Raw genomic sequence first — 20,682 nt, 5'->3', positions numbered from 1 at the left:
CTGTGCAAGTGCTGCACTCAATATGTCAGCAAATTTGGAAAACTCAGCAGTGGCCACAGGACTGGAAAAGGTCAGTGTTCATTCCAATCCCAAAGAAAGGCAATGTCAAAGAATGTTCAAACTACCACACAACTGCACTCATCTCACACGCTAGTAAAAGTAATGCTCAAAATTCTCCAAGCCAGGCTTCAGCAATATGTGAACTGTGAACTTCCAGATGTTCAAGCTGGTTTTAGAAAAGGCAGAGGAAACAGAGATCAAATTGCCAACATCTGCTGGATCATCGAAAAAGCAAGAGAGTTCCAGAAAAACATCTATTTCTGCTTTATTGACTATGCCAAAGCCTTTGACAGTGTGGATCACAATAAACTGTGGAAAATTCTGAAAGAGATGGGAATACCAAACCACCTGACCTGCCTCTTGAGAAATCTGTATATAGGTCAGAAAGCAAGTTAGAACCAGACATGGAACAACAGACTGATTCCAAATAGGAAAAGGAGTACGTCAAGGCTGTATATTGTCACCCTGCTTATTTAACTTATATGCAGAGTACATCATGAGAAATGCTGGGCTGGATGAAGCACAAGCTGGAATCAAGATTGCCAGGAGAAATATCAATAACCTCATATATACAGATGACACCATCCTTATGACAGAAAGTGAAAAAGAACTAAAGAGCCTCTTGATGAAAATGAAAGAGGAGAGTGAAAAAGTTGGCTTAAAGCTCAACATTCAGAAAACTAAGATCATAGCATCCAAACTAATGCCATGGCATTCTCCATCACTTCATGGCAAATGGATAGGGAAACAGTGAGACACTTCATTTTTTTGGGCTCCAAAATCACTGTAGGTGGTGATTGCAGCCATGAAATTAAAAGAAGCTTACGCCTTGGAAGGAAAGTTATGACCAACTTAGAGAGCATATTAAAAAGCAGAGACATTACTTTGCCAACAAAGGTCCATCTAGTCAAGGCAATGGTTTTTCCAGTAGTCATGTATGGATGTGAGAGTTGGACTATAAAGAAAGCTGAGTGCTGAAGAATTGATGCTTTTGAACTGTTGTGTTGACAAAGATTCTTTAGAGTCCCTTGGACTGCAAGGAGATCCAACCAGTCCATCCTAGAGGAAATCTGTCCTGGGTGTTCACTGGAAGGACTGATGTTGAAGCTGAAACTCCAATACTTTGGCCACCTGATGAGAAGAGCTAACTCATCTGAAAAGACGCTGATGCTGGGAAAGATTGAGGGCAGGAGGAGAAGGGGACAACAAAGGATGAGATGGTTGGATAGCATCACCAACTCAATGGACATGAGTCTGAGCAAGCTCCGGGAGTTGGTGATGGACAGGGAGGCCTAGCGTGCTGCGGTTCATGGGGTCGTAAGGAGTTAGACACAACTGAGTGACTGAATTATGGACGAAGATCAGTTTGTTTTATATATATATACATATTAATATACTTTACAAGTACATAGAGCAAATAAAAAAGTCGGGGGAGAGGGAAAGAAAGAGACAGACATAACTACTGTGTATTCAGAGAAGAAATTTTTGGTTAATCGTTATCTGAAGTAGTGCTAAACTTCTCAGAGAAACCCTCCAAAAAAGGTTAGGGTTTGTACCTGGCTTCTCTCAAGACTTGCATATTACTTAGCAGTGGTGGTTAAGAACATCACATAGTACAGTAAAGAGGTGTACCAACAGGGACACCCCCATATGGAAGAGAACTATTCATTTGAGATAACATGTTTGGATATTTAACTCCACTAAGGAGGAGAAGGGGCCTCCTAGGTGGTGCAGTGGTAAAGAATCTGCCTGCCATGCAGTAGACGCGGGTTCAATCCTTGGGTCGGGAAGATGCCCTGGAGAAGGAAATGGCAACCCACTCCGGTATTCCTGCCTGGGAAATCCAACGGATAGAGGAGCCTGATGGGCTATAGTCCACATGGCCGCAAAGCATTGGATTCAACTCAGTGACTAAACATCACTACCACCACGAGCATGAGGAAGAAGACACCAACTCCAGAACACATATACTAATACTTTTTCTAGCAAAGCTAAAGTTCCTAGTTTTCCTCTTATGTGAGGTATAATTAGGGTTGGATTTACAGGGAAATGTAGGCAAACTGGGCATGTCTCAGTGGCTCCTTGACCAGAGTCAGGGCTTACTTACCAGCACGAGCTGGGGGTAGTCACGACACATCTTGATGATGGAGGAACATGCATGTCTCCTCACATTCCTCACCGCCCGGGTCCTGGGAGCCTGGGAAGAGATATTCAATCAACTTAGAGCCACTTTGAATATAATTTACAGATGCGGCAGAGAATCATGTAAGTATCTCCTTCAGAGGCAAACACAACTTTCATAGCTACAGGAGCATAATGAAATGACATTTATAGTTACCATGAATGAACCCACACGTTTACTGCCTGCCCTAGGGTGTCTTTAGTGCCCAACACCACATTCTATGACTATCTGTCTTCTGCCTTTATTAACCCTTTTTGTTTACAGAAAAAAGCTAGACTAAGTGTTGGGTATTTACATTTTTGTTCTTAAGAAGTTATAATTTGGGGGTTGAATGAATGGTCTTACCTTACTTTCTTCAACAATTTCAAAAGTGACAGATGAAAACAGCTATGGGAAAGAAAAAAGGTCATTTATCAGTACCAAATGCATAAAGTATTTTAAAATAATAGTTGTAAAATTTTCAACAAAATCCCCAAAGTGCAAGTAATAAGGTAGCAAATGGGTTTTCAACTGGCTTTACAAAGTTTCAGGTGTTCCCTTCCTCAGATAACTGGAAGAGGCTCGATAGCCGTAATTTTACCATCAAACATTTTACAAATAAAAAGTTCACAGAACCCCTGAACAATCTAGGCTATCACCCAAACACTCAGCCAGGGTAACATCGCTGCACTTTTTATTAAAAGTTGAGTGGTCTACTCTCCCTGATTCCATTTCACAACTTCCCATTTAATCCAGTGTGGTGGAACTACTGCCCTAGTCACTGTAATGGAGTAATACGCTAACAAAGGTCTGATTGAGGAACTCAATGGACATTTTCCAATTCTTAAGAGAATTTCCGTAGCAACAAATGAGTCTGTTTTGAAGTCTAAAGTTCTCCTGGACTTGGTAACACATTTTCTCTCTGGTCATCCCTTTCTTCTTCTTTGAGGGCTTCTCCCTCAATGATGGTGATCACCAGGATTCTCTGCTTAAGCCCATGTCCAACTCCACATACATCTTTGCTAAGGCCTTCGTCTCCACTGTGGAGGAGGGCACAGCAACCCACTCCAACATTCTTGCCTGGAGAACCCCCATGGACAGAGGAGCCTGGTGGGCTGCAGTCCATGGGGTCACAAAGAGTCAGACACAACTGAGTGACTAAGCACACACATGCTGTCTATACTGTTGGCACTTCTATCATGGCTATGACTTAATTTAATCTCATCAATTTTCTGAGTCTAGACTTAATCTCAAATAGCCGATTTGGTGTGACACATCTCCACCTAGAAACTGTATGTATACTTCAAACCTAGTCCTTCAAAACAGAGCTCATCCCTTCTTTTCCTGACTCCTACCCTCCTCCTGGTCCAGTACTCTCACTCAGGTGGGACTCCAACTCTCACTAATCACCTAAACTGGACCCTGGAAACTTTCCTCTTACAAATCTCCTCCCAACCTGCCAGCACACGTTGACACCTCCTCCTTCAGGTACTCTTTTCCATTCCTCAGTGTATACGTCTACTAACTGCGATGCCACGGAGGTACGACACCTGTCTATGCACGTTTTCTCTCCAAACAGAGAGGTGCTTATGGACAAGGCTTTCCTCCTAGCATGGTTCCTGCTCCACTGTAAGTACAGGGTAAACATTTGATAATTGAATAAACAACTGTTTATTAGCTTATCTCATATATTTATACAAACAGTTACAAAAAATAATTAGCTTAGAAATGCCAAAATAACGTTTACAAAGGAGGGGGAGTTTACCTTAGAGAAGACCTGGGGCAGAAACTCTGGTCTGTAGGTGACAAATGGAAACAGTGCTGAGACGTTAGTGAGGACACAGGACAGGATGAGGGGATCCTTGGTGTCAAAGTTCAGAACCATTTGCAATAGCTCTACTCCATCATTAACAGGAATTTCCTGGGATGCAGACATTAAAAGGAGGTTGCAAGAACTGAAACTGCTTCTGTTAAATTTCCTTCACACTATAATTATGGCCATCAAATATGGTTTTTATATACTGCTTCTTAACCCTTAAAACAATCTAAGCATTACACCATGTTATTAAAATTTTCATAAATGATGCTGCCATTATTAGGGCTGAAGCATCACCTACTACTGGAAACTGAACAAACTCGGAATGCCATCATTTCTAACTGAAGTAATTGATGTAAAAGCAGATGAAGTCAACGTTCCTAACATCTAATTTGTTAATATGCCATTTATGTGAAAAAGTAATAAATCTCACTTATCGTCAAGGGACTCAGATTCTTTAGACAACTAACCTAGAATGCACTAAGATGATTACCCCTCAAACAACTGATCCAATTATTTTAATCTAATTAACATAGCTAATACAGTATATGTTGTTATCCAGATGATTACATAATTACCTTTAACATTATAAGAGACGGGTGACAGGTGACATGAAGTATAGAAAAGCAAGATCTACTTAATCAGATTACTTAGCAGAGAGGGACGCAGATCAGCCATCATGAACGTTCTGGCCGATCTGCCATAAACTGAAATGGTAATTACCATAAATCCTAATGGTAATTATCTCTCCAGATTTTCCGATTCAAGCTTTCTATCACTGTCCTCCCTGTAATTGTTATCCTGCTGGTGGTTCACTGTACTATCAGGCTCATCTTACTACGTAAAAACAAATATTAAACCCTGCAGGGCTTAAGAGTCAGAGAGACCTAACTGTGTTCCAACTCTGCTGTTTTTAAACCATTTGACCTTGAATATGTTACTCACCTTCTCTGAACCTCAGTTTCCTCTTCTGTGAGACGCACAGTCACATATTTCCTATCTCCCTACCAACTCTAAAAAAATCAAACTCACTGTGCGACCCGCCTGGGAAACAAGCACTTACTTCCTTGTCCAGCGTTCGAAACATCTGGTTGATCACACTTTCCAAAAAAAAGGTCATGGCTTCCCACTGCACAAACGATGGTGAGAATATGGAGCAGAGGCTGCTTTCTCCAGGTCCAGCTGTGGGAGAAGAGCATTGCAGGTAAACACACACACACACACGCACTATAGGATCGCAGAAGGCATCAGGCCAGGGGGGCCTCAGAAACCACTAGGTCACTTCACAGCTGAAGGAACAGGGTAGTCTAACCCTGCACAGCCAGGGAAGAGAAAATGGTAAGAAGCAGAAAGGGGTCCTTATCCTGCCTCCACCTCTAAAAATGAGCTATCTGGATTTACCTCTCTGAGCCTTGTCTGCAAAACCAGTTTGACTACTGAATGAGAATACACACATCATCATCAAAACCAGTGCCTGGCCAATTAGACAATTGAGAAATATTAATTTCCCCTTCCTTCCCCTTTATAATCTGTCCATGGGAATCTAAATAAAGATATCTAAGACCATAAAGAATCCCTCCAACAAGGAACTGATATAAAGATACAGAACACTGCTTCACATCCAGCTCATGACAACTCCAAGGGCTGTGTGCAGATAATGGTGCCACCCTCCAAATTCACAAGTATCATCGAAGCACATCACTCCAACAGCAAGGCACAGGCCAAAGGAACCACAAAATACTTTTCTTGCTACTGTATAGTGCTCACATTTACTAACTTCATCTTGGTACACAATCTATTCGGGCCTCCATGAATATTCAAGCTACTAATAGATACCAGGGACCTTCAGAATAAATTGTGAATACACAAAACTGAATGTCCCATGAATGTCAAGTAACTAGTGTACTTGCTAACTGATCATAGTGTGGAGCTTTGCAAAGCAGTGACTTAAATCCTTCCCTTAAAATTCTCTCACCCGCCGCATGCATTCATAAGATGACAGACAGAAGATACAGAGAATTTACCTGGCCTACACTTTTGGGTAGAGGGGGCTTATTTTGATTTTACATAAAGTGACATTTCCCAAAGACTTGGAGGGGAGCTGAGCAGTATGGTAAACCCCTGCACTGCTCCTGCTGAATATAACAAGCCATTCTTTTCCAGTTTAAGAGAAATGCTATGCAAGAACTTGGTTGAAAAGCTTTAGAAAGTTAGGTTGAGACATGTAATCTGTTAAGATGGTGCCTGAAGTGAAATAGTAAAATAATCAATAAACAACTGGTTGACTCTATTAGAAAAGAAAAATGAAGGCAAACCTGATAGGGTCATGGTTTTACCCTAATTAAAACAGAATTAAAATCTGGCATTGCATCTGTCTTCTCTACCTGTTTTTTTCAATGAAAAGGCTCATTCTCCAGGATGGAAGTGGGCAGTGAGCAAAGCTATTTCTGAACACTACTATCATAATGTATTGATATGGGGCTCAGAGATTTATTTCTATGCACAGTTTTGATAAAATACTTCACTATTGTTTAGGGGGGAAAAAACAAAAAAAGTCTTACAGTTCATGGAGCCAGGGTCAATAGAAGTTGAGAGCTGATACTTTAGCCACTCCCCAGCCATCTGAAAGCTAGTCTTGGGATCCAAACGACATGCTAACCTTATTACCTCTCCTTGTTGGGCCCGAGAGGCTGCCAAGAGAAAGACATGAATCAAGGATCAGTGTAACGTAGATACTTAGGCAATATTTATTCATTTATCCACCCCAAGAGAAAAATATTCAGAAAATTTTGTTTTGAAGAAAGAATCTAACAGATGTTCACTAAAGCTTTGTTAACAAATCTAGAAATTATCCAAAATAAATTCTAAGCTGTCACACCACCTAAATCCTCTAAGTAGCAAACCAAACAGAAACTCCCCTTTCTATTGGAATTAAAAGATCAAGTTGGTACATATGTAAAATGGTATGGCTGCTGAAGAAAATGGTCTGGCAATCCTGAAAACATTAAACATGGAATTACCATATGATCTAGTAATTCCCTTCCTAGGCATATACCCTAGAAAAGTAAAACTATACATTAATTTAAAAACTTGTACACAAATGTTACAACATGATTCTTAAAGCCAAAAAGTGAAAACAACTCAAGTATCTATCAACCTATCAATGGATGAATAAAATGTGGTATATTCATACAATGAAATATTATTGGCAATAAAAGAAATGATAAACATTACATGATAAAAGTTTGTCATTACGTGATAACCATTAAATGATAAAAGTACTGATAAACATTACAACATAGATTAATTGTTAAAATAATACACTAAGAGAAAGACAGCAGTTATCAAGACAATATACTGTTTGATTCCATTTATATCAGATATTCAGAATAGGTTAAATAAAGAAAAGTAAATGAGTGCTTTTCCAGAGGGATAAGAGGGTTGGGAGATGACTGCTAATGGTTACAGGGTTTCGTGAGATCAAAAAACATCTTAACATGGACTGTGATTGTAAAACTCTGAAAATACACCAAAAAATCTCCACTGCATTGTATACTATAAACAAGTGAACTGTATGATAAATGAATTATCTCAGAAAAGTTGTTATTGAAAAAAGGTGGGGGGAGAGGGTGTAGAACCAAGCTATAGAAAACCTAGAAGAGAATTGTGAATCGTGAGCTTTTCTTCTCTTTTCTAGAAAAAAAGACCTACAAAGTAACATGGTATTTAATTCTAATACATTTAAAAAATCAAAGTGCTTTACATGTGGTTACCATCTCTCAACATCAATGTCCAAAGGCAGCGTGCATGTGCGTGTTTTAAGAGAGAACACCAAGCTTGGAATGAGTGCAATCCCAGCGCCCTCTGCAATGTGCAAGTGGAGATTAAACAGACTGCTGTCCACACTTGGGGAGGGGGGACTTCCCAGGTGGCAAAGTGCTAAAGAATCCACCTGCCAAGCAGGAGACATGGGTTCAATCCCTGGGTTGGGAAGATCCCCTGGAGAGGGAAATGGCAAGCCACTCGAGTATTCTTGCCTGGGAAATCCCATGGACAGAGAAGCCTGGCGGGCTACAATCCACGTGGTCGCCAAAGAGTCAGACATACGACCTGGTGACTGGACAACAATGACAACATCCAGGCTTGGGGCTCTAAAATACAGAACCCCAGCTCATACACCATGACTCAGTGCTAGATGCCAGGCTGAGACTGCTGGGAGAAAGTTCAGGCCAGTTCACTCACAGTTGAAGAAAGCATTGAAGTCCTCATCGCTATCAAAATCAAATCGAGAGTATTCACAGCTAGGGCTGTCAGTTTTAGAAGGAAAGCCCATCTGGAAAGAGAAAGGTAATTGGGGGATGGAATGAAAATGGACCCACTGAAAGAGTCTTCAATTTCAAGAGCTCAGAGACCTTTCATTTAAGAAGAGCTAAGGGTTTACATGAGGTAAGGGTTTTATGATAAATAACTGCTTCTGGTCTACACTAAGTCCACAATTTCCTCCCAGTTGGAACAGTCCTGGGAGTTGCAGAAAGAGAACATTTTTATTTGATACTGTCTTCCAAGTTCCTCATGGAAAATTAAATTCTGAAATCACGTTTAAGGTCTTTGAGTATAAAGATGTCTCGAAATAAAGTGCTAATACAGCAAACAATAAGTAGAATTGAGACTATATGTCTTCTTTAATGTTGAACCCAGGGAATAAGCATGGGACTTTGTATGTTTCATTCAAAAAGTACCAAAGACCATGACGGCAGAGATCTAGAACACAGTGTGCTACCTGAATCCCCTGAGGAAATAAGAGAATCCTTGAATGGGTCCCATTCTCTGATTTTATAAATCAAGAATAAGTATTTGTTAGTTGCCAAAAGCCTTGAGGAGACCTCCGAGTGTTCATAAGCAACTCTCGACTGAGGTAGTGAGCAACCTGCTTTCATTCTCCCTTATTCTCATTCACGTTCCTGACTCTCATTTGACCTTCAGAAAGTCAGATATTAACTTCCTTTTGGCATCCCCCTGACTCCGCCCTCCATTCTGCTTTTAGCTTCTGAAAAGCAATGATCACATTTTATGGATCATAGTCACTACTCTCATTCTATCACTTTTTCCTAGCACTTGGCTCAACACTTGGCGCGTAAGTGCTCGCAAGTATGAAAGGGTAGACATAGTAATGAGTAGACATAGTAACGAGTTCTTTCTTTTTAAGGAATAAAAGTCTAATACACCTAAGGAAAGGATCTCAGTGACCAACACAGGGCTGGCAATGGAGCCACCTAAGTCTTAAGATGTGTATTCACCTACATTCCACTTTAGGGTCCCACTGCATACCTTGACCAAGTTAGTCATAGAAGCACGCAGATATTTTGGTATTATTGCTAATAGTAAAGGGTCTCGGGAGAGGATCTCATGTCGAAAGAGGGCTCCCCAAGTCATCTGAGTTGAAGAGCGCAAAAACTAAAGGAAAAAAGAAAAACACTCGGTTTAAGGGTTTAAGTTTTATATAACCAAGACTATTACTTAGCTCAGCAATTATCCACTATATTTTTCCATGGAAATAAAGCCCTGTAATACTTTGAAACTGCCCATACTGGAGTACATTAGCAATGACTGGTCACTACAGACCATACAGTAAAGACAGACAGACGGTGGGTCATGTGCAATACCCAGAGAATGAGCTGAACTCTACCACTTTCTCTTTTATGCAAGAAAGCATACAGACAACTCAGGATGATACCACAAGGAAAATCTTGGATTGGATGAAATTAATTTTATAATAACACAATTAATTAGACTTTGTGATTTACAGTATGTTTAGTAGCAAATTACCTGAGAAACACCTCACATCTGATTGAGCATTATCAGAACGATATTACCTGAGGAGGTAATTGCTGATCTAGACTGCAAAAGCTAACTTGGGAAGAAGATGCGGCAATTCTCTTAATGAAATCCCACTAGAGTAATTCCCCAGGATCTTAAGAGTCACATTTTATATGTGAGCTGCTAATTATTTCAGGTCATAGCACTTGATTTTAATTTATGAACTAAAATTTTGATTAGTTATCGCCATAAAGTTTACCTGACTTGGATGAGTTGTGAAAGCAAGAAAAGATTCCAGGTATTTTCCAAAGTTTGCTGGTATTTCTACATCAGAATCCACACCCTATAGGACAAAAAGGTCGCTATATTAATAATGCTGATGAGGAGGTCAGGGTGGAGAGTGGAGTAAGACAATTTATATCCTCAAAACTTTCAGTTTTGAAAGGACTTTATTGTACTTCCTTGTGGCCTAAGGAAGACATCATTTCAAGGGCAAAAACCCAGAAAAGCTGCTTTACCTCAATCATCATTAAAATCTATTCTGTGATCAAACAGTAAAACAAAAGAGCATTCATGGACTTCCTGGTGGTTCAGTGGTTAAGAATCCACCCGCCAGTGCAGGGGACACAGGTTCGATCCCTGGCCCAGGAAGACTCTACAGGCCTCGGGGCAACTAAACCTGTGCACCACAACTACGGAGCCCACTCGCCTAGAGCCTGTGCTCTGCAACGAGAAACCACCGCAATCAAGAGCAGCCCGGCTCACCACAACCAGAGAACACCCTTGCACAGCAATGAAGACCCAGCACAGCCACAAGTAAATGAATAAAATTTTTTTTTAAAAAAAGAATATTCATTTCAGAAATCACCTATTTCTTCAGACCTGGCCTAGTCACATTTCTGTGACTCAACCCTTGATGGTACACATCTTATGCCTGAAGTTCTATCCCCTTAAGCCATTCAAGCCACCAAAAAAAGGCACTGACATCAAGCACAAAAGTCTGCACCAACATTCAATCTTTTAATGTGTAAGAGAGTTATTTTCAGGTCAATCAGACTAAAGATTTTTTAAAAAATAATTCAGTAATATATCCTTTAATTTGGGAAAAGCGTTCTTTATTCAAATCCATGTTTCATGACCTAATAGGACTTTAAAGGGTAAGGCACCAGGCAGACTGAAGTTTTACAAGTATCAAAATGAAGAGAAGCAACACTGATTTTACGGAATAACAGGTGTGAACATTTACTATCGATATTAACAACTGACATTAAATAGATCTATATCATTCAAATTCAGTTAAGGTAATTTAACCTACAGAATTATAAGAAATAATCTGTAGGGCAATGTTCCCTCAGGCTAAAGTCAAGGGCACATGTTACCCCTTACACAAACACCACTTTCTAAATCCTCTCCTTAGATGGCCCTGAAACTCTCCAGAAAGTGCTCACCAACAATGCACACAGCTGGTTGCCCAGAGCACGCAACACCTGACACAGTCTCTTCAGGAAGACGTAGTGTTTCTCGACTAAGCCTCCTCCATCAGCGGTCCTGTGAGATGAGAAAACAGTGTGATTAGCAGCACATCAGGAACACCAAAGAGTCCCCCGGAATGGACTGTATGTGGTCTGTGCTCCAATATTCATATTTCAGGTGATTGTTACTGTTGAAAAGAAAAAAAAAATCAACCCCTAATCCGCCAACCAAACACTGAAAGATCGATGAGCAACAGGATTCAATGCAATCTCATCCTTTAAGAGGCACCCTAATTTGGGGTATTATATGGTATTGGGGTATTTTGGAATAGTAATGTTAACTCTAAGCATGACTCCACAAAACAATGCATATATGTATAAGAAAGTGCACGAAAAGACAGTGATACCTAGGAAGGACTTGGATTCCTAGGGAAGAATGTAGTAATTCCTTAAACCACTGACAAAATCGAAAGGACTATAATCAAGAGAATGAGGGACTTCCCTGGTGCTACAGTAGATGGGAATCCACCCGCCAATGCGGGGGATAAAGGTTCAATCCCTGGTCTGGGAAGATTCCACACGCTACAAAGCAACAAGAGAAAGCACTGCAATGATAAGCATGTGCATTGCAATGAAGAGTAGCCCCTGCTTGTCACAGCTAGAGAAAGCCCACACACAGCAATGAAGGTCCAAGTACAGCCAAGAATAAACAAATAATAAATAATTATTAAAGAGAGAGAATGAAAAGTGATAGACTGGGAGAAAATATTTACAAAAGATACATTTGATAAATACTATTATACAATATACACAAGAACTCTTAAAACCCATTAAGAAAAAAAATCTGATTAAAAAAATGGGCCAACAGACACCTTATCAAATAAGATACTCAGATGGGAAATAAACATATGAAAAGAAGCTCCCCATCAAACTGCTATCAGGGAATTGCAAAATACAAAAACGAGATAGCACTACACACCTATCAGAATGGCCAAAATTTGTAACTCTGAGAACACCAAATGCTGGGGAGGATAAAGAGCAACAGGAACTCTCATTCATTGCTGGTGGGAATGCAAAATAGTTCAGCCACTTTAGAAGACAGTTTGACAGTTTCTTATAAAACTAAACATACTCATACTATATGATTCAGTAATCACACTCCTTGGTAACTACCCAAAGGAGCTGAAAACATCTCTATACAAAAATCTACATATAGATATTCACAGAAGCCTTATTCATAATTGTAAAAACTTGGAAGCAACCAAGATGCTCTTTAGTAGGAGAATGGATAAACTTTGGTACATCCACACAATAGAATATTACTCAGTGGTAAAAAGGAATGAGCTGACAAGTCATCAAAGACATGGAGGAACTCTAAATACATGATCCCGAGTGAAAAAAACCACTTGCAAAAGAAAAAAAACCACTTGCAAAGGCAACACACAAGACTTTTGACAGTCCCTTGGACTGCAAGGAGATCAAATCAGTCAATCCTAAAGGAAATCAACCCCAAATAATCACTGGATGGCCTGATGCTGAAGCTGAAACTCCAATACTCTCGCCATCTGATGCAAAAAGCTGACTCATTAGAAAGACCCTGATGCTGGGAAAGACTGAAGGCAGGAGGGAAAGACTGAAGGCAGGAGGAAAAGGGGACAACAGAGGATGAGACGGTAGGATGGCATCACCAACTTGACGGATATGAGTTTGAGCAAGATCTGGGAGTTGGTAAAGGACAGGGAAGCCTGGGGTGCTGCAGCCCATGGGGTCGCAAAGAGTCGGACACGACTCAGAGACTGAACAACACAACATCCTAGAAAAGGCAAAATTATGGAGAAAGTAAAAAGATCAGTGGTTCCCAGGGATTTGGGTGGGAGAGGGAAGAACACGGAGAGCACAGAAGATTTTAAGGGCAGTGAAGAAACTCTGCAGGATACTATAATGATAACGCTGAAACCCAAAGCCTGTACCCATAAAAGGTAGAACATAATATGTGTAACATAATGTATAACACACTGTGTGTCATTGTAAGTTCCTCATCCGTTGTAACATCTGTCAGATCATAGAAAAAATAAGAGAGTTCCAGAAAAACATCTACTCCTACTTTATTGACTATGCCAGAGCCTTTGACTCTGTGGATCACAACAAACTGTGGAAAATTCTTCAAGAGATGGGAATACCAGACCACCTTACCTGCCTCTTGAAAAACCTGTATGTAGGTCAAGAAGCAACAGTTAGAACCAGACATGGAACAGACAGACTGGTTCCAAATTGGGAAAGGAGTACGTCAAAGCTGTATATTGTCACCCTGATTATTTAACTTATATACAGAATACATCAAGTGAAATGTTGGGCTGGATGAAGTACAAGTTGGAGTCAAGACTGGGAAAAATATCAATAACCTCAGAAATGCAGATGATACTACCCTTCTGGCAGAAAGCAAAGAGGAACTAAAGAGCCTCCTGATGAAGGTAAAAGAGGAGAGTGAAAAAGCTGGCTTAAAACTCAACATTCAAAAAACAAAGATCATGGCATCCGGTCCCATCACTTCATGGTTAGATGGGGAAACAATGGAAACAGTGACAGGCTATTTTCGTGGGCTCCAAAATCACTGCAGATGGTGACTGCAGCCATGAAATTAAAAGATGCTTGCTCCTTGGAAGAAAAGCTTTGACAAACCTAGACAGCATATTAAAAAGCAGGACATTACTTTGTCGACAAAGGTCCATCTAGTCCAAGCTATGGTTTTTCTGCTAGTCATGTATAAGCTGAGCACTGAAGAATTGATGCTTTTGAATTGTGGTGTTGGAGACTCTTGAGAGTACCTTGGACTGCAAGGAGATCCAACCAGTCAATCCTAAAGGAAATCAGTCCTGAATATTCATTAGAATGACTGATGCTGAAGCTGAAACTCCAATACTCTGGCCACCTGATGTGAAGAAATGACTCATATGAAAAGACCCTGATGCTAGGAAAGATTGAGGGCAGGAGGAGAAAGGGAAGACAGAAGATGAGATGGTTGGATTGCATCACTGACTCAATGCACATGAGTCTGAGCAAGCTCCAGGAGTTGGTGATGGACAGGGAAGCCTGGTGTGCTGCAGTCCATGGGGTTACAAAGAGTTGGACACGACTGAAAGACTGAACTGAACTGAAGTTCATCAACTCTAACAAATGTATCACTGCTGTGGGAGGAGGTCTATAATGGAGAGGCTGTGCATGTGTGGGGGCAGGGAGTATATGGGAAATCTCCGTACCTTCCCCTGAATTTTTCTGTGAACCTTAAACTGCTCAAAAAACATAAAATTCTTTTTTAAAAGACTATATTAAAAACATTAACTTGGTGTCTCATTTCTCCAAGTCATTTAGTTCAGATGAATAAGCACTTAGGTGCTATCTTAGAGTACAAATATCTTTTTAAATTAAAAAGACAATTTTTATTTAGTGGCAAAACCTGACCAAAAATGATGTAGTACAATTCACACTAATAAGAATTAATCAGGACTGGTGTGGACAGCAGCCACGGAGGCAGTACACTGTAACGCAAAAGCACGGGCCTCGGGGTAAGGAAGACCTAGGAGCTAGTGATGCTGAAAGGCAGTGTGGCACCATGGTTTCTGGTGCTGGCTCTGAAGTCTGACCACCTGGTCTGAGTTACAGCTTTACTAACCAGTACCAGTGGCACTAATGGAGATGGGATACCTCAGTGGGAATGTCATAATCTTTAGGGAAGTAAGAAATGGGACTTGGAAACAGTAACTAAAGTGGCCATCCAAAAGACACATTATTCATTTAATTAACAAGCCTTCTTAAAAACAGACCTGTAGTATCCATAGAAAAGAAAGCCATCATAAAATCTGTGTTAGAATGGACAGTGAGAGAGTTCAAGTAATATATGTGTGTCTCGCATCTTTCCATTTGTCCTTGGCACCAAAAATGAAGAGTATGGAAGAAAAGTGGGTGTTGTGACAGTTTCAATTACTTATAACACACAATTCTATCTGACTCCTGGGTAAGAGACACATATCAGGAAATGCTTTAATATTTTCCAGAGCAATTAGAAGAAAAAAAGCACAAGCCACTATTTCAGGACCTAGAATGTGTTTATAGGTTGGTGGAATGTGAGTGGGTGCTAAATCAACAGCCAAAACTTATTTCCAGCAGAAGGTCTTCAAAAGGTGAAACAGTCCCTTTAAGAGTGTCTGATTTTTCTTCTAAAAACACAGGGAATTCCTGGTGGTCCTGTGATTAAGAATCTGCCTTCCAATGTAGGGGACACAGGTTCCATTCCTGGTTGGGGAACTAAGATCTCACATGCAACTAAGCCTGTGTACCTCGACTAGAGAGCCCATATACATTGTAGCCAGAGAAGCCTGTACACTGCAATGAAGACGCAGCATAGCCAACACACACACACACACACAGACACACACCCACAGCAAAATAAACCATAAGAACTTCACACTGTCCTTAGAATAAAGCTCAAACTTAAAACAAAAAAAAAAAACAGTTGACTGACTGCCAACAGTCAGATAGGAACTTTGGATATATCCAAGTAAGATACAAAAATGACAAAGAAATTAGAAATCACATAGAAAAGTAGACACTCACTGTGCAGCGGAGAGTATATAATGCATGGCAACATCTCCAAATAAGACCATCAAGGGCTTCCGGTCTTCCAACTTGCCCTAGACCCAATTTTAGGGAAACACAGGTAATACAAACTATGTTACTAAAGAATTCTAAGTACTAACAACTTCTACGCCTATATAATCAAATATACTGACTTCCTAATTTTCACATAGCCCTGGGGCTAACTGAACACTGGAAAGAGGTCAACTCTTTAAATTGAAATCTGGATAAGACATATTTTAAAATGTGTTGGTACTCAATTAAATAAATGATATGCTGGGTAATAATGATGATATGAAAGCAAATTACATCTAAACATAACATTCTTCATGGAGAAAAGTCATGATCTCATTTGTTAGCCAAATCAGCTATAAAGTCAGTTCAGTCACCTTCTACGATTCTTTGACATAATACTGTGTGAGTTTTAACATGACACTTACATAGTTTTTTAAATGTGAAGCACCAAAACCCACAAATGTTTCAAGACCCACGTAGCCCTACACATCTCTGTATATCCTGCCAGTGGATTCCTAGCATACCGGCAAACTGTTGTCCAAAAGGTTGGAGATAGGTAGGTTGGTGTCAAGTAAAACAAACAAAACAAAACACCCAAACCTTTAAATGTCGTTCACCACAACGTGGAATGGAACACACATATGCGTCCCTCAGAGGCTGAGGATCAAAGTCAGCCTGCAGGGGTAACTTACTTTCCTGCTGACCGCGATGAGAAGACACTCAGCGGCTCCCAGCTGAAGTTCCTGTTCGTTCAGGAGCAGGCACAGCACCTCCAGGAGCTTGCAGTTCTCAGCAGTAATGTGACTCATGGGCACCCAGTCAATGTAGCCTGCCAGAGTGTTCAGGGCCGCCACTCCCACTCGACAGTTCGCTTGGGCCTGCGTGAGAAGAAGTAACTTTTAACCGCTAAGTCCTCACTAACAGGTGAGAAAGGCTGTGGTTATACCTGACCTCCTTCTGTTTTTTAATTTTAAAAAGAAAACAATGGAAAGAAAAGTGCTCATGCAACAGTTATTGATAGGCAACTCAAAGGTTTTTTCTGATACACAATCATTTCTCAAACAATGGCACCTCAGTGTCCGTCAATGAGACCACATGGGCATGTGTGGTCATTTTACGTCCTTCAAGAAATCTCAGATATTATCATTTTAACTCCCTTTCACCATAGCTCAGTGATCAAATAAACCAAGGCTGAGGGAATTCTCTGGCGGTCCAGTGGTTAAGACTCTGTGGGTTCAATGCTGAGGGTGTGGGCTTGCTCTCCCTGGTAGGGGAACTGAAGCTCCTACAAGCTCCATAGCACGGCCAAAAACAGAACAAAACAAAGCTGAGGTAACCCTCCACCAGGTGTATGCATCCCCGAACCCGAAAGCCTCAAAAAAAGCCCCCTTCCAGCTCCACAGAGAGCTCTTACCTTTGACTCCTGAGAATTATCTGTCTTCTGAAAGAAAAGAAGTATAAGGATCTAATGTTTTTAATGAACAAAAGGCTGTGTAATAACTTTCCACCCCCATAATCTAGGCCCTCAAACAATGATTTTCAAATAGACTCAACTTTTAATTTTGGAATAGAAAGACAACTTTACTAAGAACACATAGCTGATATTCTCAAGAGGAGGACAGGTTATTTTAGTAATATGACAGAAGGTTAATATTTAAAGAGCTTACATAAATTTATTAGAACATTAAGATCCAAAAAGACAGTTTCAAAGCACAGTTTACGAAGAAATACTACTAACAAATGAACAATGGAAGCAGGCTCAACACTGCTACTGATGAAAAGAAACAGTTAAAAATTTAAGTATTAGCAATTTTTCCATATTAAAATAGAGACAAATTATAACTGGCAAAGGTATACTGAAACGATGCAATGTTAGTGGAAAATAGCAAGAAGCAAAATTGAGTACAATTTATGACCATGTATATATGGACATAACTGTGGGAAAACCACATTTACAAAGAATATTAAATGTTAAATAGACCAAAATAATGTCTGTTCAGTTAATTAAACATTTTATAATTTTTTAAGCAGGAGTAGCAACTCCTGAAGTACTTGAAAAATTACCACCATAAGCATCATAGAAGATTTGTTTTATGATTCTTTTTTTCAACTTTCAAAAGGTATTTTTTCTAACAAAGAACAAGTATTAAGCCTTCACCAGTGGTGATCGAGGAGGGGTGTTAATGGGACAGAGATGAGTAGAACCCTTTCACAAGTATCTACTGATGCTGCCTGAGAAGGAAAAGGGATCCAGGCAACAACAGCCCAGTCCAGCCTTGACCCTCTACTCCAACAAGCCTGCATTACCATTCGGATCCTATTCTGACCCTGGGACCAGTGCAAGAGCCAGGGGATAGACAGGGAGAGTAAGCCGACACATCCCATCCTCATTTACCATTCAGTCTACTGCCCAGGGAAGGGGAAAGGATGGAAGCGGAGAAGGAGCTATGAGCAAACTAAGAAGTTGCAGGTGCAAGAAATGTCCCTTGGTATGCTCTGGTCCTGGGAGCCTGGTTTAACAGATGGAGAAAACAGAAACTGAGGCTGAAGAAAAACATCAGTGGATGTTTTTCTAACTTGTGTCACCCTGCTCTAGCATATTGGCTTGATGTCTAGGGCATCGAAGCATTCATAATTTGTTCATTTCTCTTAGGGATTAAATCTCCTAGGGGAAAATAAAAATATCACCTCTTTCACTCTCAATACACAGAGGTTTTTTCAATTAAAACACTTTTGAAAAATCCTGGGGAGGTATTTTGGGGGAAAGAGTCCATTCTAGTAAAAAGGATGGGGCTTGAATTCCCCACAATCATTAATCAGGGGATCTCCAATAATTACTCTCTGAAACTTGGTTTCTTCATCCATAATATGGAAACAATAGTTTTTGACTCAGGGTTGAGGATTAAATAACGTGTAAAGCATGAAAAAGTATATAGCATAATATTAGGTACTCATTGTGTCTCCCTACCCTGACAGCTAACAATACCTTGTCTTATCATTTGTGTTAGTATTCTAGAGCTCTCAAAATAAACTTAAGGAAGCTACTGAGGGCAGAAAAAATAATGAATCTTAATGAACACTATTTGTGTGAAATAAACATGTATTAGGATTCTACCTTACGGTTCTGAAACCTCAACCCTATTGACATTTTGGGTCAGATAATTCTTTATTGTGGAAAACTGTTCTGGGCACTACAGGATGTTCAGTAGCATGCCTGGCCTCTATCCACTAGATGTCAGGAGCAACCCCTAGGTGTGACAACCTGGATGGCAAAATTGCCCTCCCCCTGAGAACCACTGTACTAAATTTTAAAAAATTCAGCTTCATTTTTACACTATCTCAGGAATTTTCTTACTAAAAAGGAAATTATTTTTTCTATTATGTTCGGAACTCATTGAATTGAACCTCCTAGAAACTTAATTCCAGTTTTTCCTGTCATCTTTCTGTTTTGCTTATAAGATAGCCTTTTCTTTTACTGACCTGAACATCCTAGTTCCTTGCCACAGGATTAACTTCAAAACACACAAACCCACTCATATCAGAAAACAGAACTTGACGAAAGGTGGGGGGGGGGGGGGGTTATAATCGGTATCCCTTACCACTTGCTGGTACTTGTTTACATTTTCTTGAAGTGTGTTAAGGAGAAAACTGAAGATTCTTTCCATGTTCTGGGTTAACGTTTGCTGGATATCCCTTCGTCTTTGAGGGGGTAGTGTCTGAAAGGTCACTACATCCTCTGCCAGCCGCAAAAGAATGAACATCACTAATTCAGTCTGTGTTTCCTATACCAATAGAAAGAAGGTAGTTAAATATGTTTGTTTTTTTAAAATTGGGCTATGTATAGCTGATTTACGTGAAAACATGTTTTGCATTATAAATATGACCAAAGGCTCTTTTCTGCTGACAGGGCAGACAAACAAACCAGAAAAACTTGGAAAAGCAAACAAAAACAAAACCCTGAATTGATACAGCCGTACTGCATACCCCTTGTTTGGAAAGAGTGTCCAATTCTACTAGCATGTCAGGCCAGTGCTGTGGCCACTCTCGCTTGATCATTTCTACTACAATTCGAGACAGAACATCTTTAATATGGTTCTCCTCTTCCAAAATGTTCAGTGTTCCCTGCAAAAGAATAAGTGACATCAAGAGGTTTGCAAGACTGAATTCAAGGGAACAAACTGGGCTGTAAGAGTGTAGAAAACTTAGGGGCAGGCCTACTTTTCAAGTAAACAAACCCGTTCTCCATGTCTGAGTCACCGGTCCTGCGTTCTCACTAATCATTCCTCCCTCTCAAAGCTTAACAGAGGGTTGCATCAACTAGTAAAATGGCTGTCACACAGAGCAAGGAAGACATCACTGTTCTTCTTTACACATTGAAGAGACTTGAATATGATTGTTTCATTTTGTATGATGGCCAGAGTAGAAGAGTATAGAAATAAGGAATACACTGAAAGGCTGACAAAGTGAGAGATTCAGGAGCAACTGAATATTTTCCTAATAGTTCTAGCTTTAGAAGACACAGGAAGACCACTATTGGGACTCTCTTCTCAAGTCTGGTATCAAGTGTAATGGATTAAGATTTCTATCACATCTCCCCAGAACTAACAAAATATAAATCCTAGCTAGCTAAGTTAATAATTTTGAAGGGAATTTTTTTTTTCCTATCAAAGACACTAGACTTTGGGGATGAAAGGGGGCATGAATTCCCC

At 40.1% G+C, this 20,682-nt stretch overlaps 1 protein-coding gene across 1 annotated transcript in view; it reads right to left on the bottom strand.

Annotated features, from left to right (window-relative positions):
- XPO5 (exportin 5) overlaps window positions 1-20,682 on the bottom strand; it is a 41,978-nt gene that overhangs the window by 17,702 nt on the left and 3,594 nt on the right. Inside the window, exons 4-17 of the mRNA XM_070456378.1 lie at window positions 19,958-20,095; window positions 19,573-19,755; window positions 17,388-17,414; window positions 16,666-16,851; window positions 15,938-16,014; window positions 11,303-11,402; window positions 10,114-10,197; window positions 9,366-9,491; window positions 8,280-8,370; window positions 6,599-6,727; window positions 5,101-5,219; window positions 3,987-4,142; window positions 2,588-2,629; window positions 2,168-2,257 (exon numbers count right to left, since the gene is read on the bottom strand). Coding sequence (XP_070312479.1) covers window positions 2,168-2,257; window positions 2,588-2,629; window positions 3,987-4,142; window positions 5,101-5,219; window positions 6,599-6,727; window positions 8,280-8,370; window positions 9,366-9,491; window positions 10,114-10,197; window positions 11,303-11,402; window positions 15,938-16,014; window positions 16,666-16,851; window positions 17,388-17,414; window positions 19,573-19,755; window positions 19,958-20,095 — 1,548 coding nt within the window. The remainder of the gene's footprint in view (window positions 1-2,167; window positions 2,258-2,587; window positions 2,630-3,986; window positions 4,143-5,100; window positions 5,220-6,598; window positions 6,728-8,279; window positions 8,371-9,365; window positions 9,492-10,113; window positions 10,198-11,302; window positions 11,403-15,937; window positions 16,015-16,665; window positions 16,852-17,387; window positions 17,415-19,572; window positions 19,756-19,957; window positions 20,096-20,682) is intronic.

This window comes from Odocoileus virginianus, chromosome 27 (genome assembly GCF_023699985.2).
Source record: "Odocoileus virginianus isolate 20LAN1187 ecotype Illinois chromosome 27, Ovbor_1.2, whole genome shotgun sequence".
Taxonomy (NCBI): Eukaryota; Metazoa; Chordata; class Mammalia; order Artiodactyla; family Cervidae; genus Odocoileus; species Odocoileus virginianus.
This window is presented reverse-complemented; position numbering and strand designations above follow the sequence as displayed.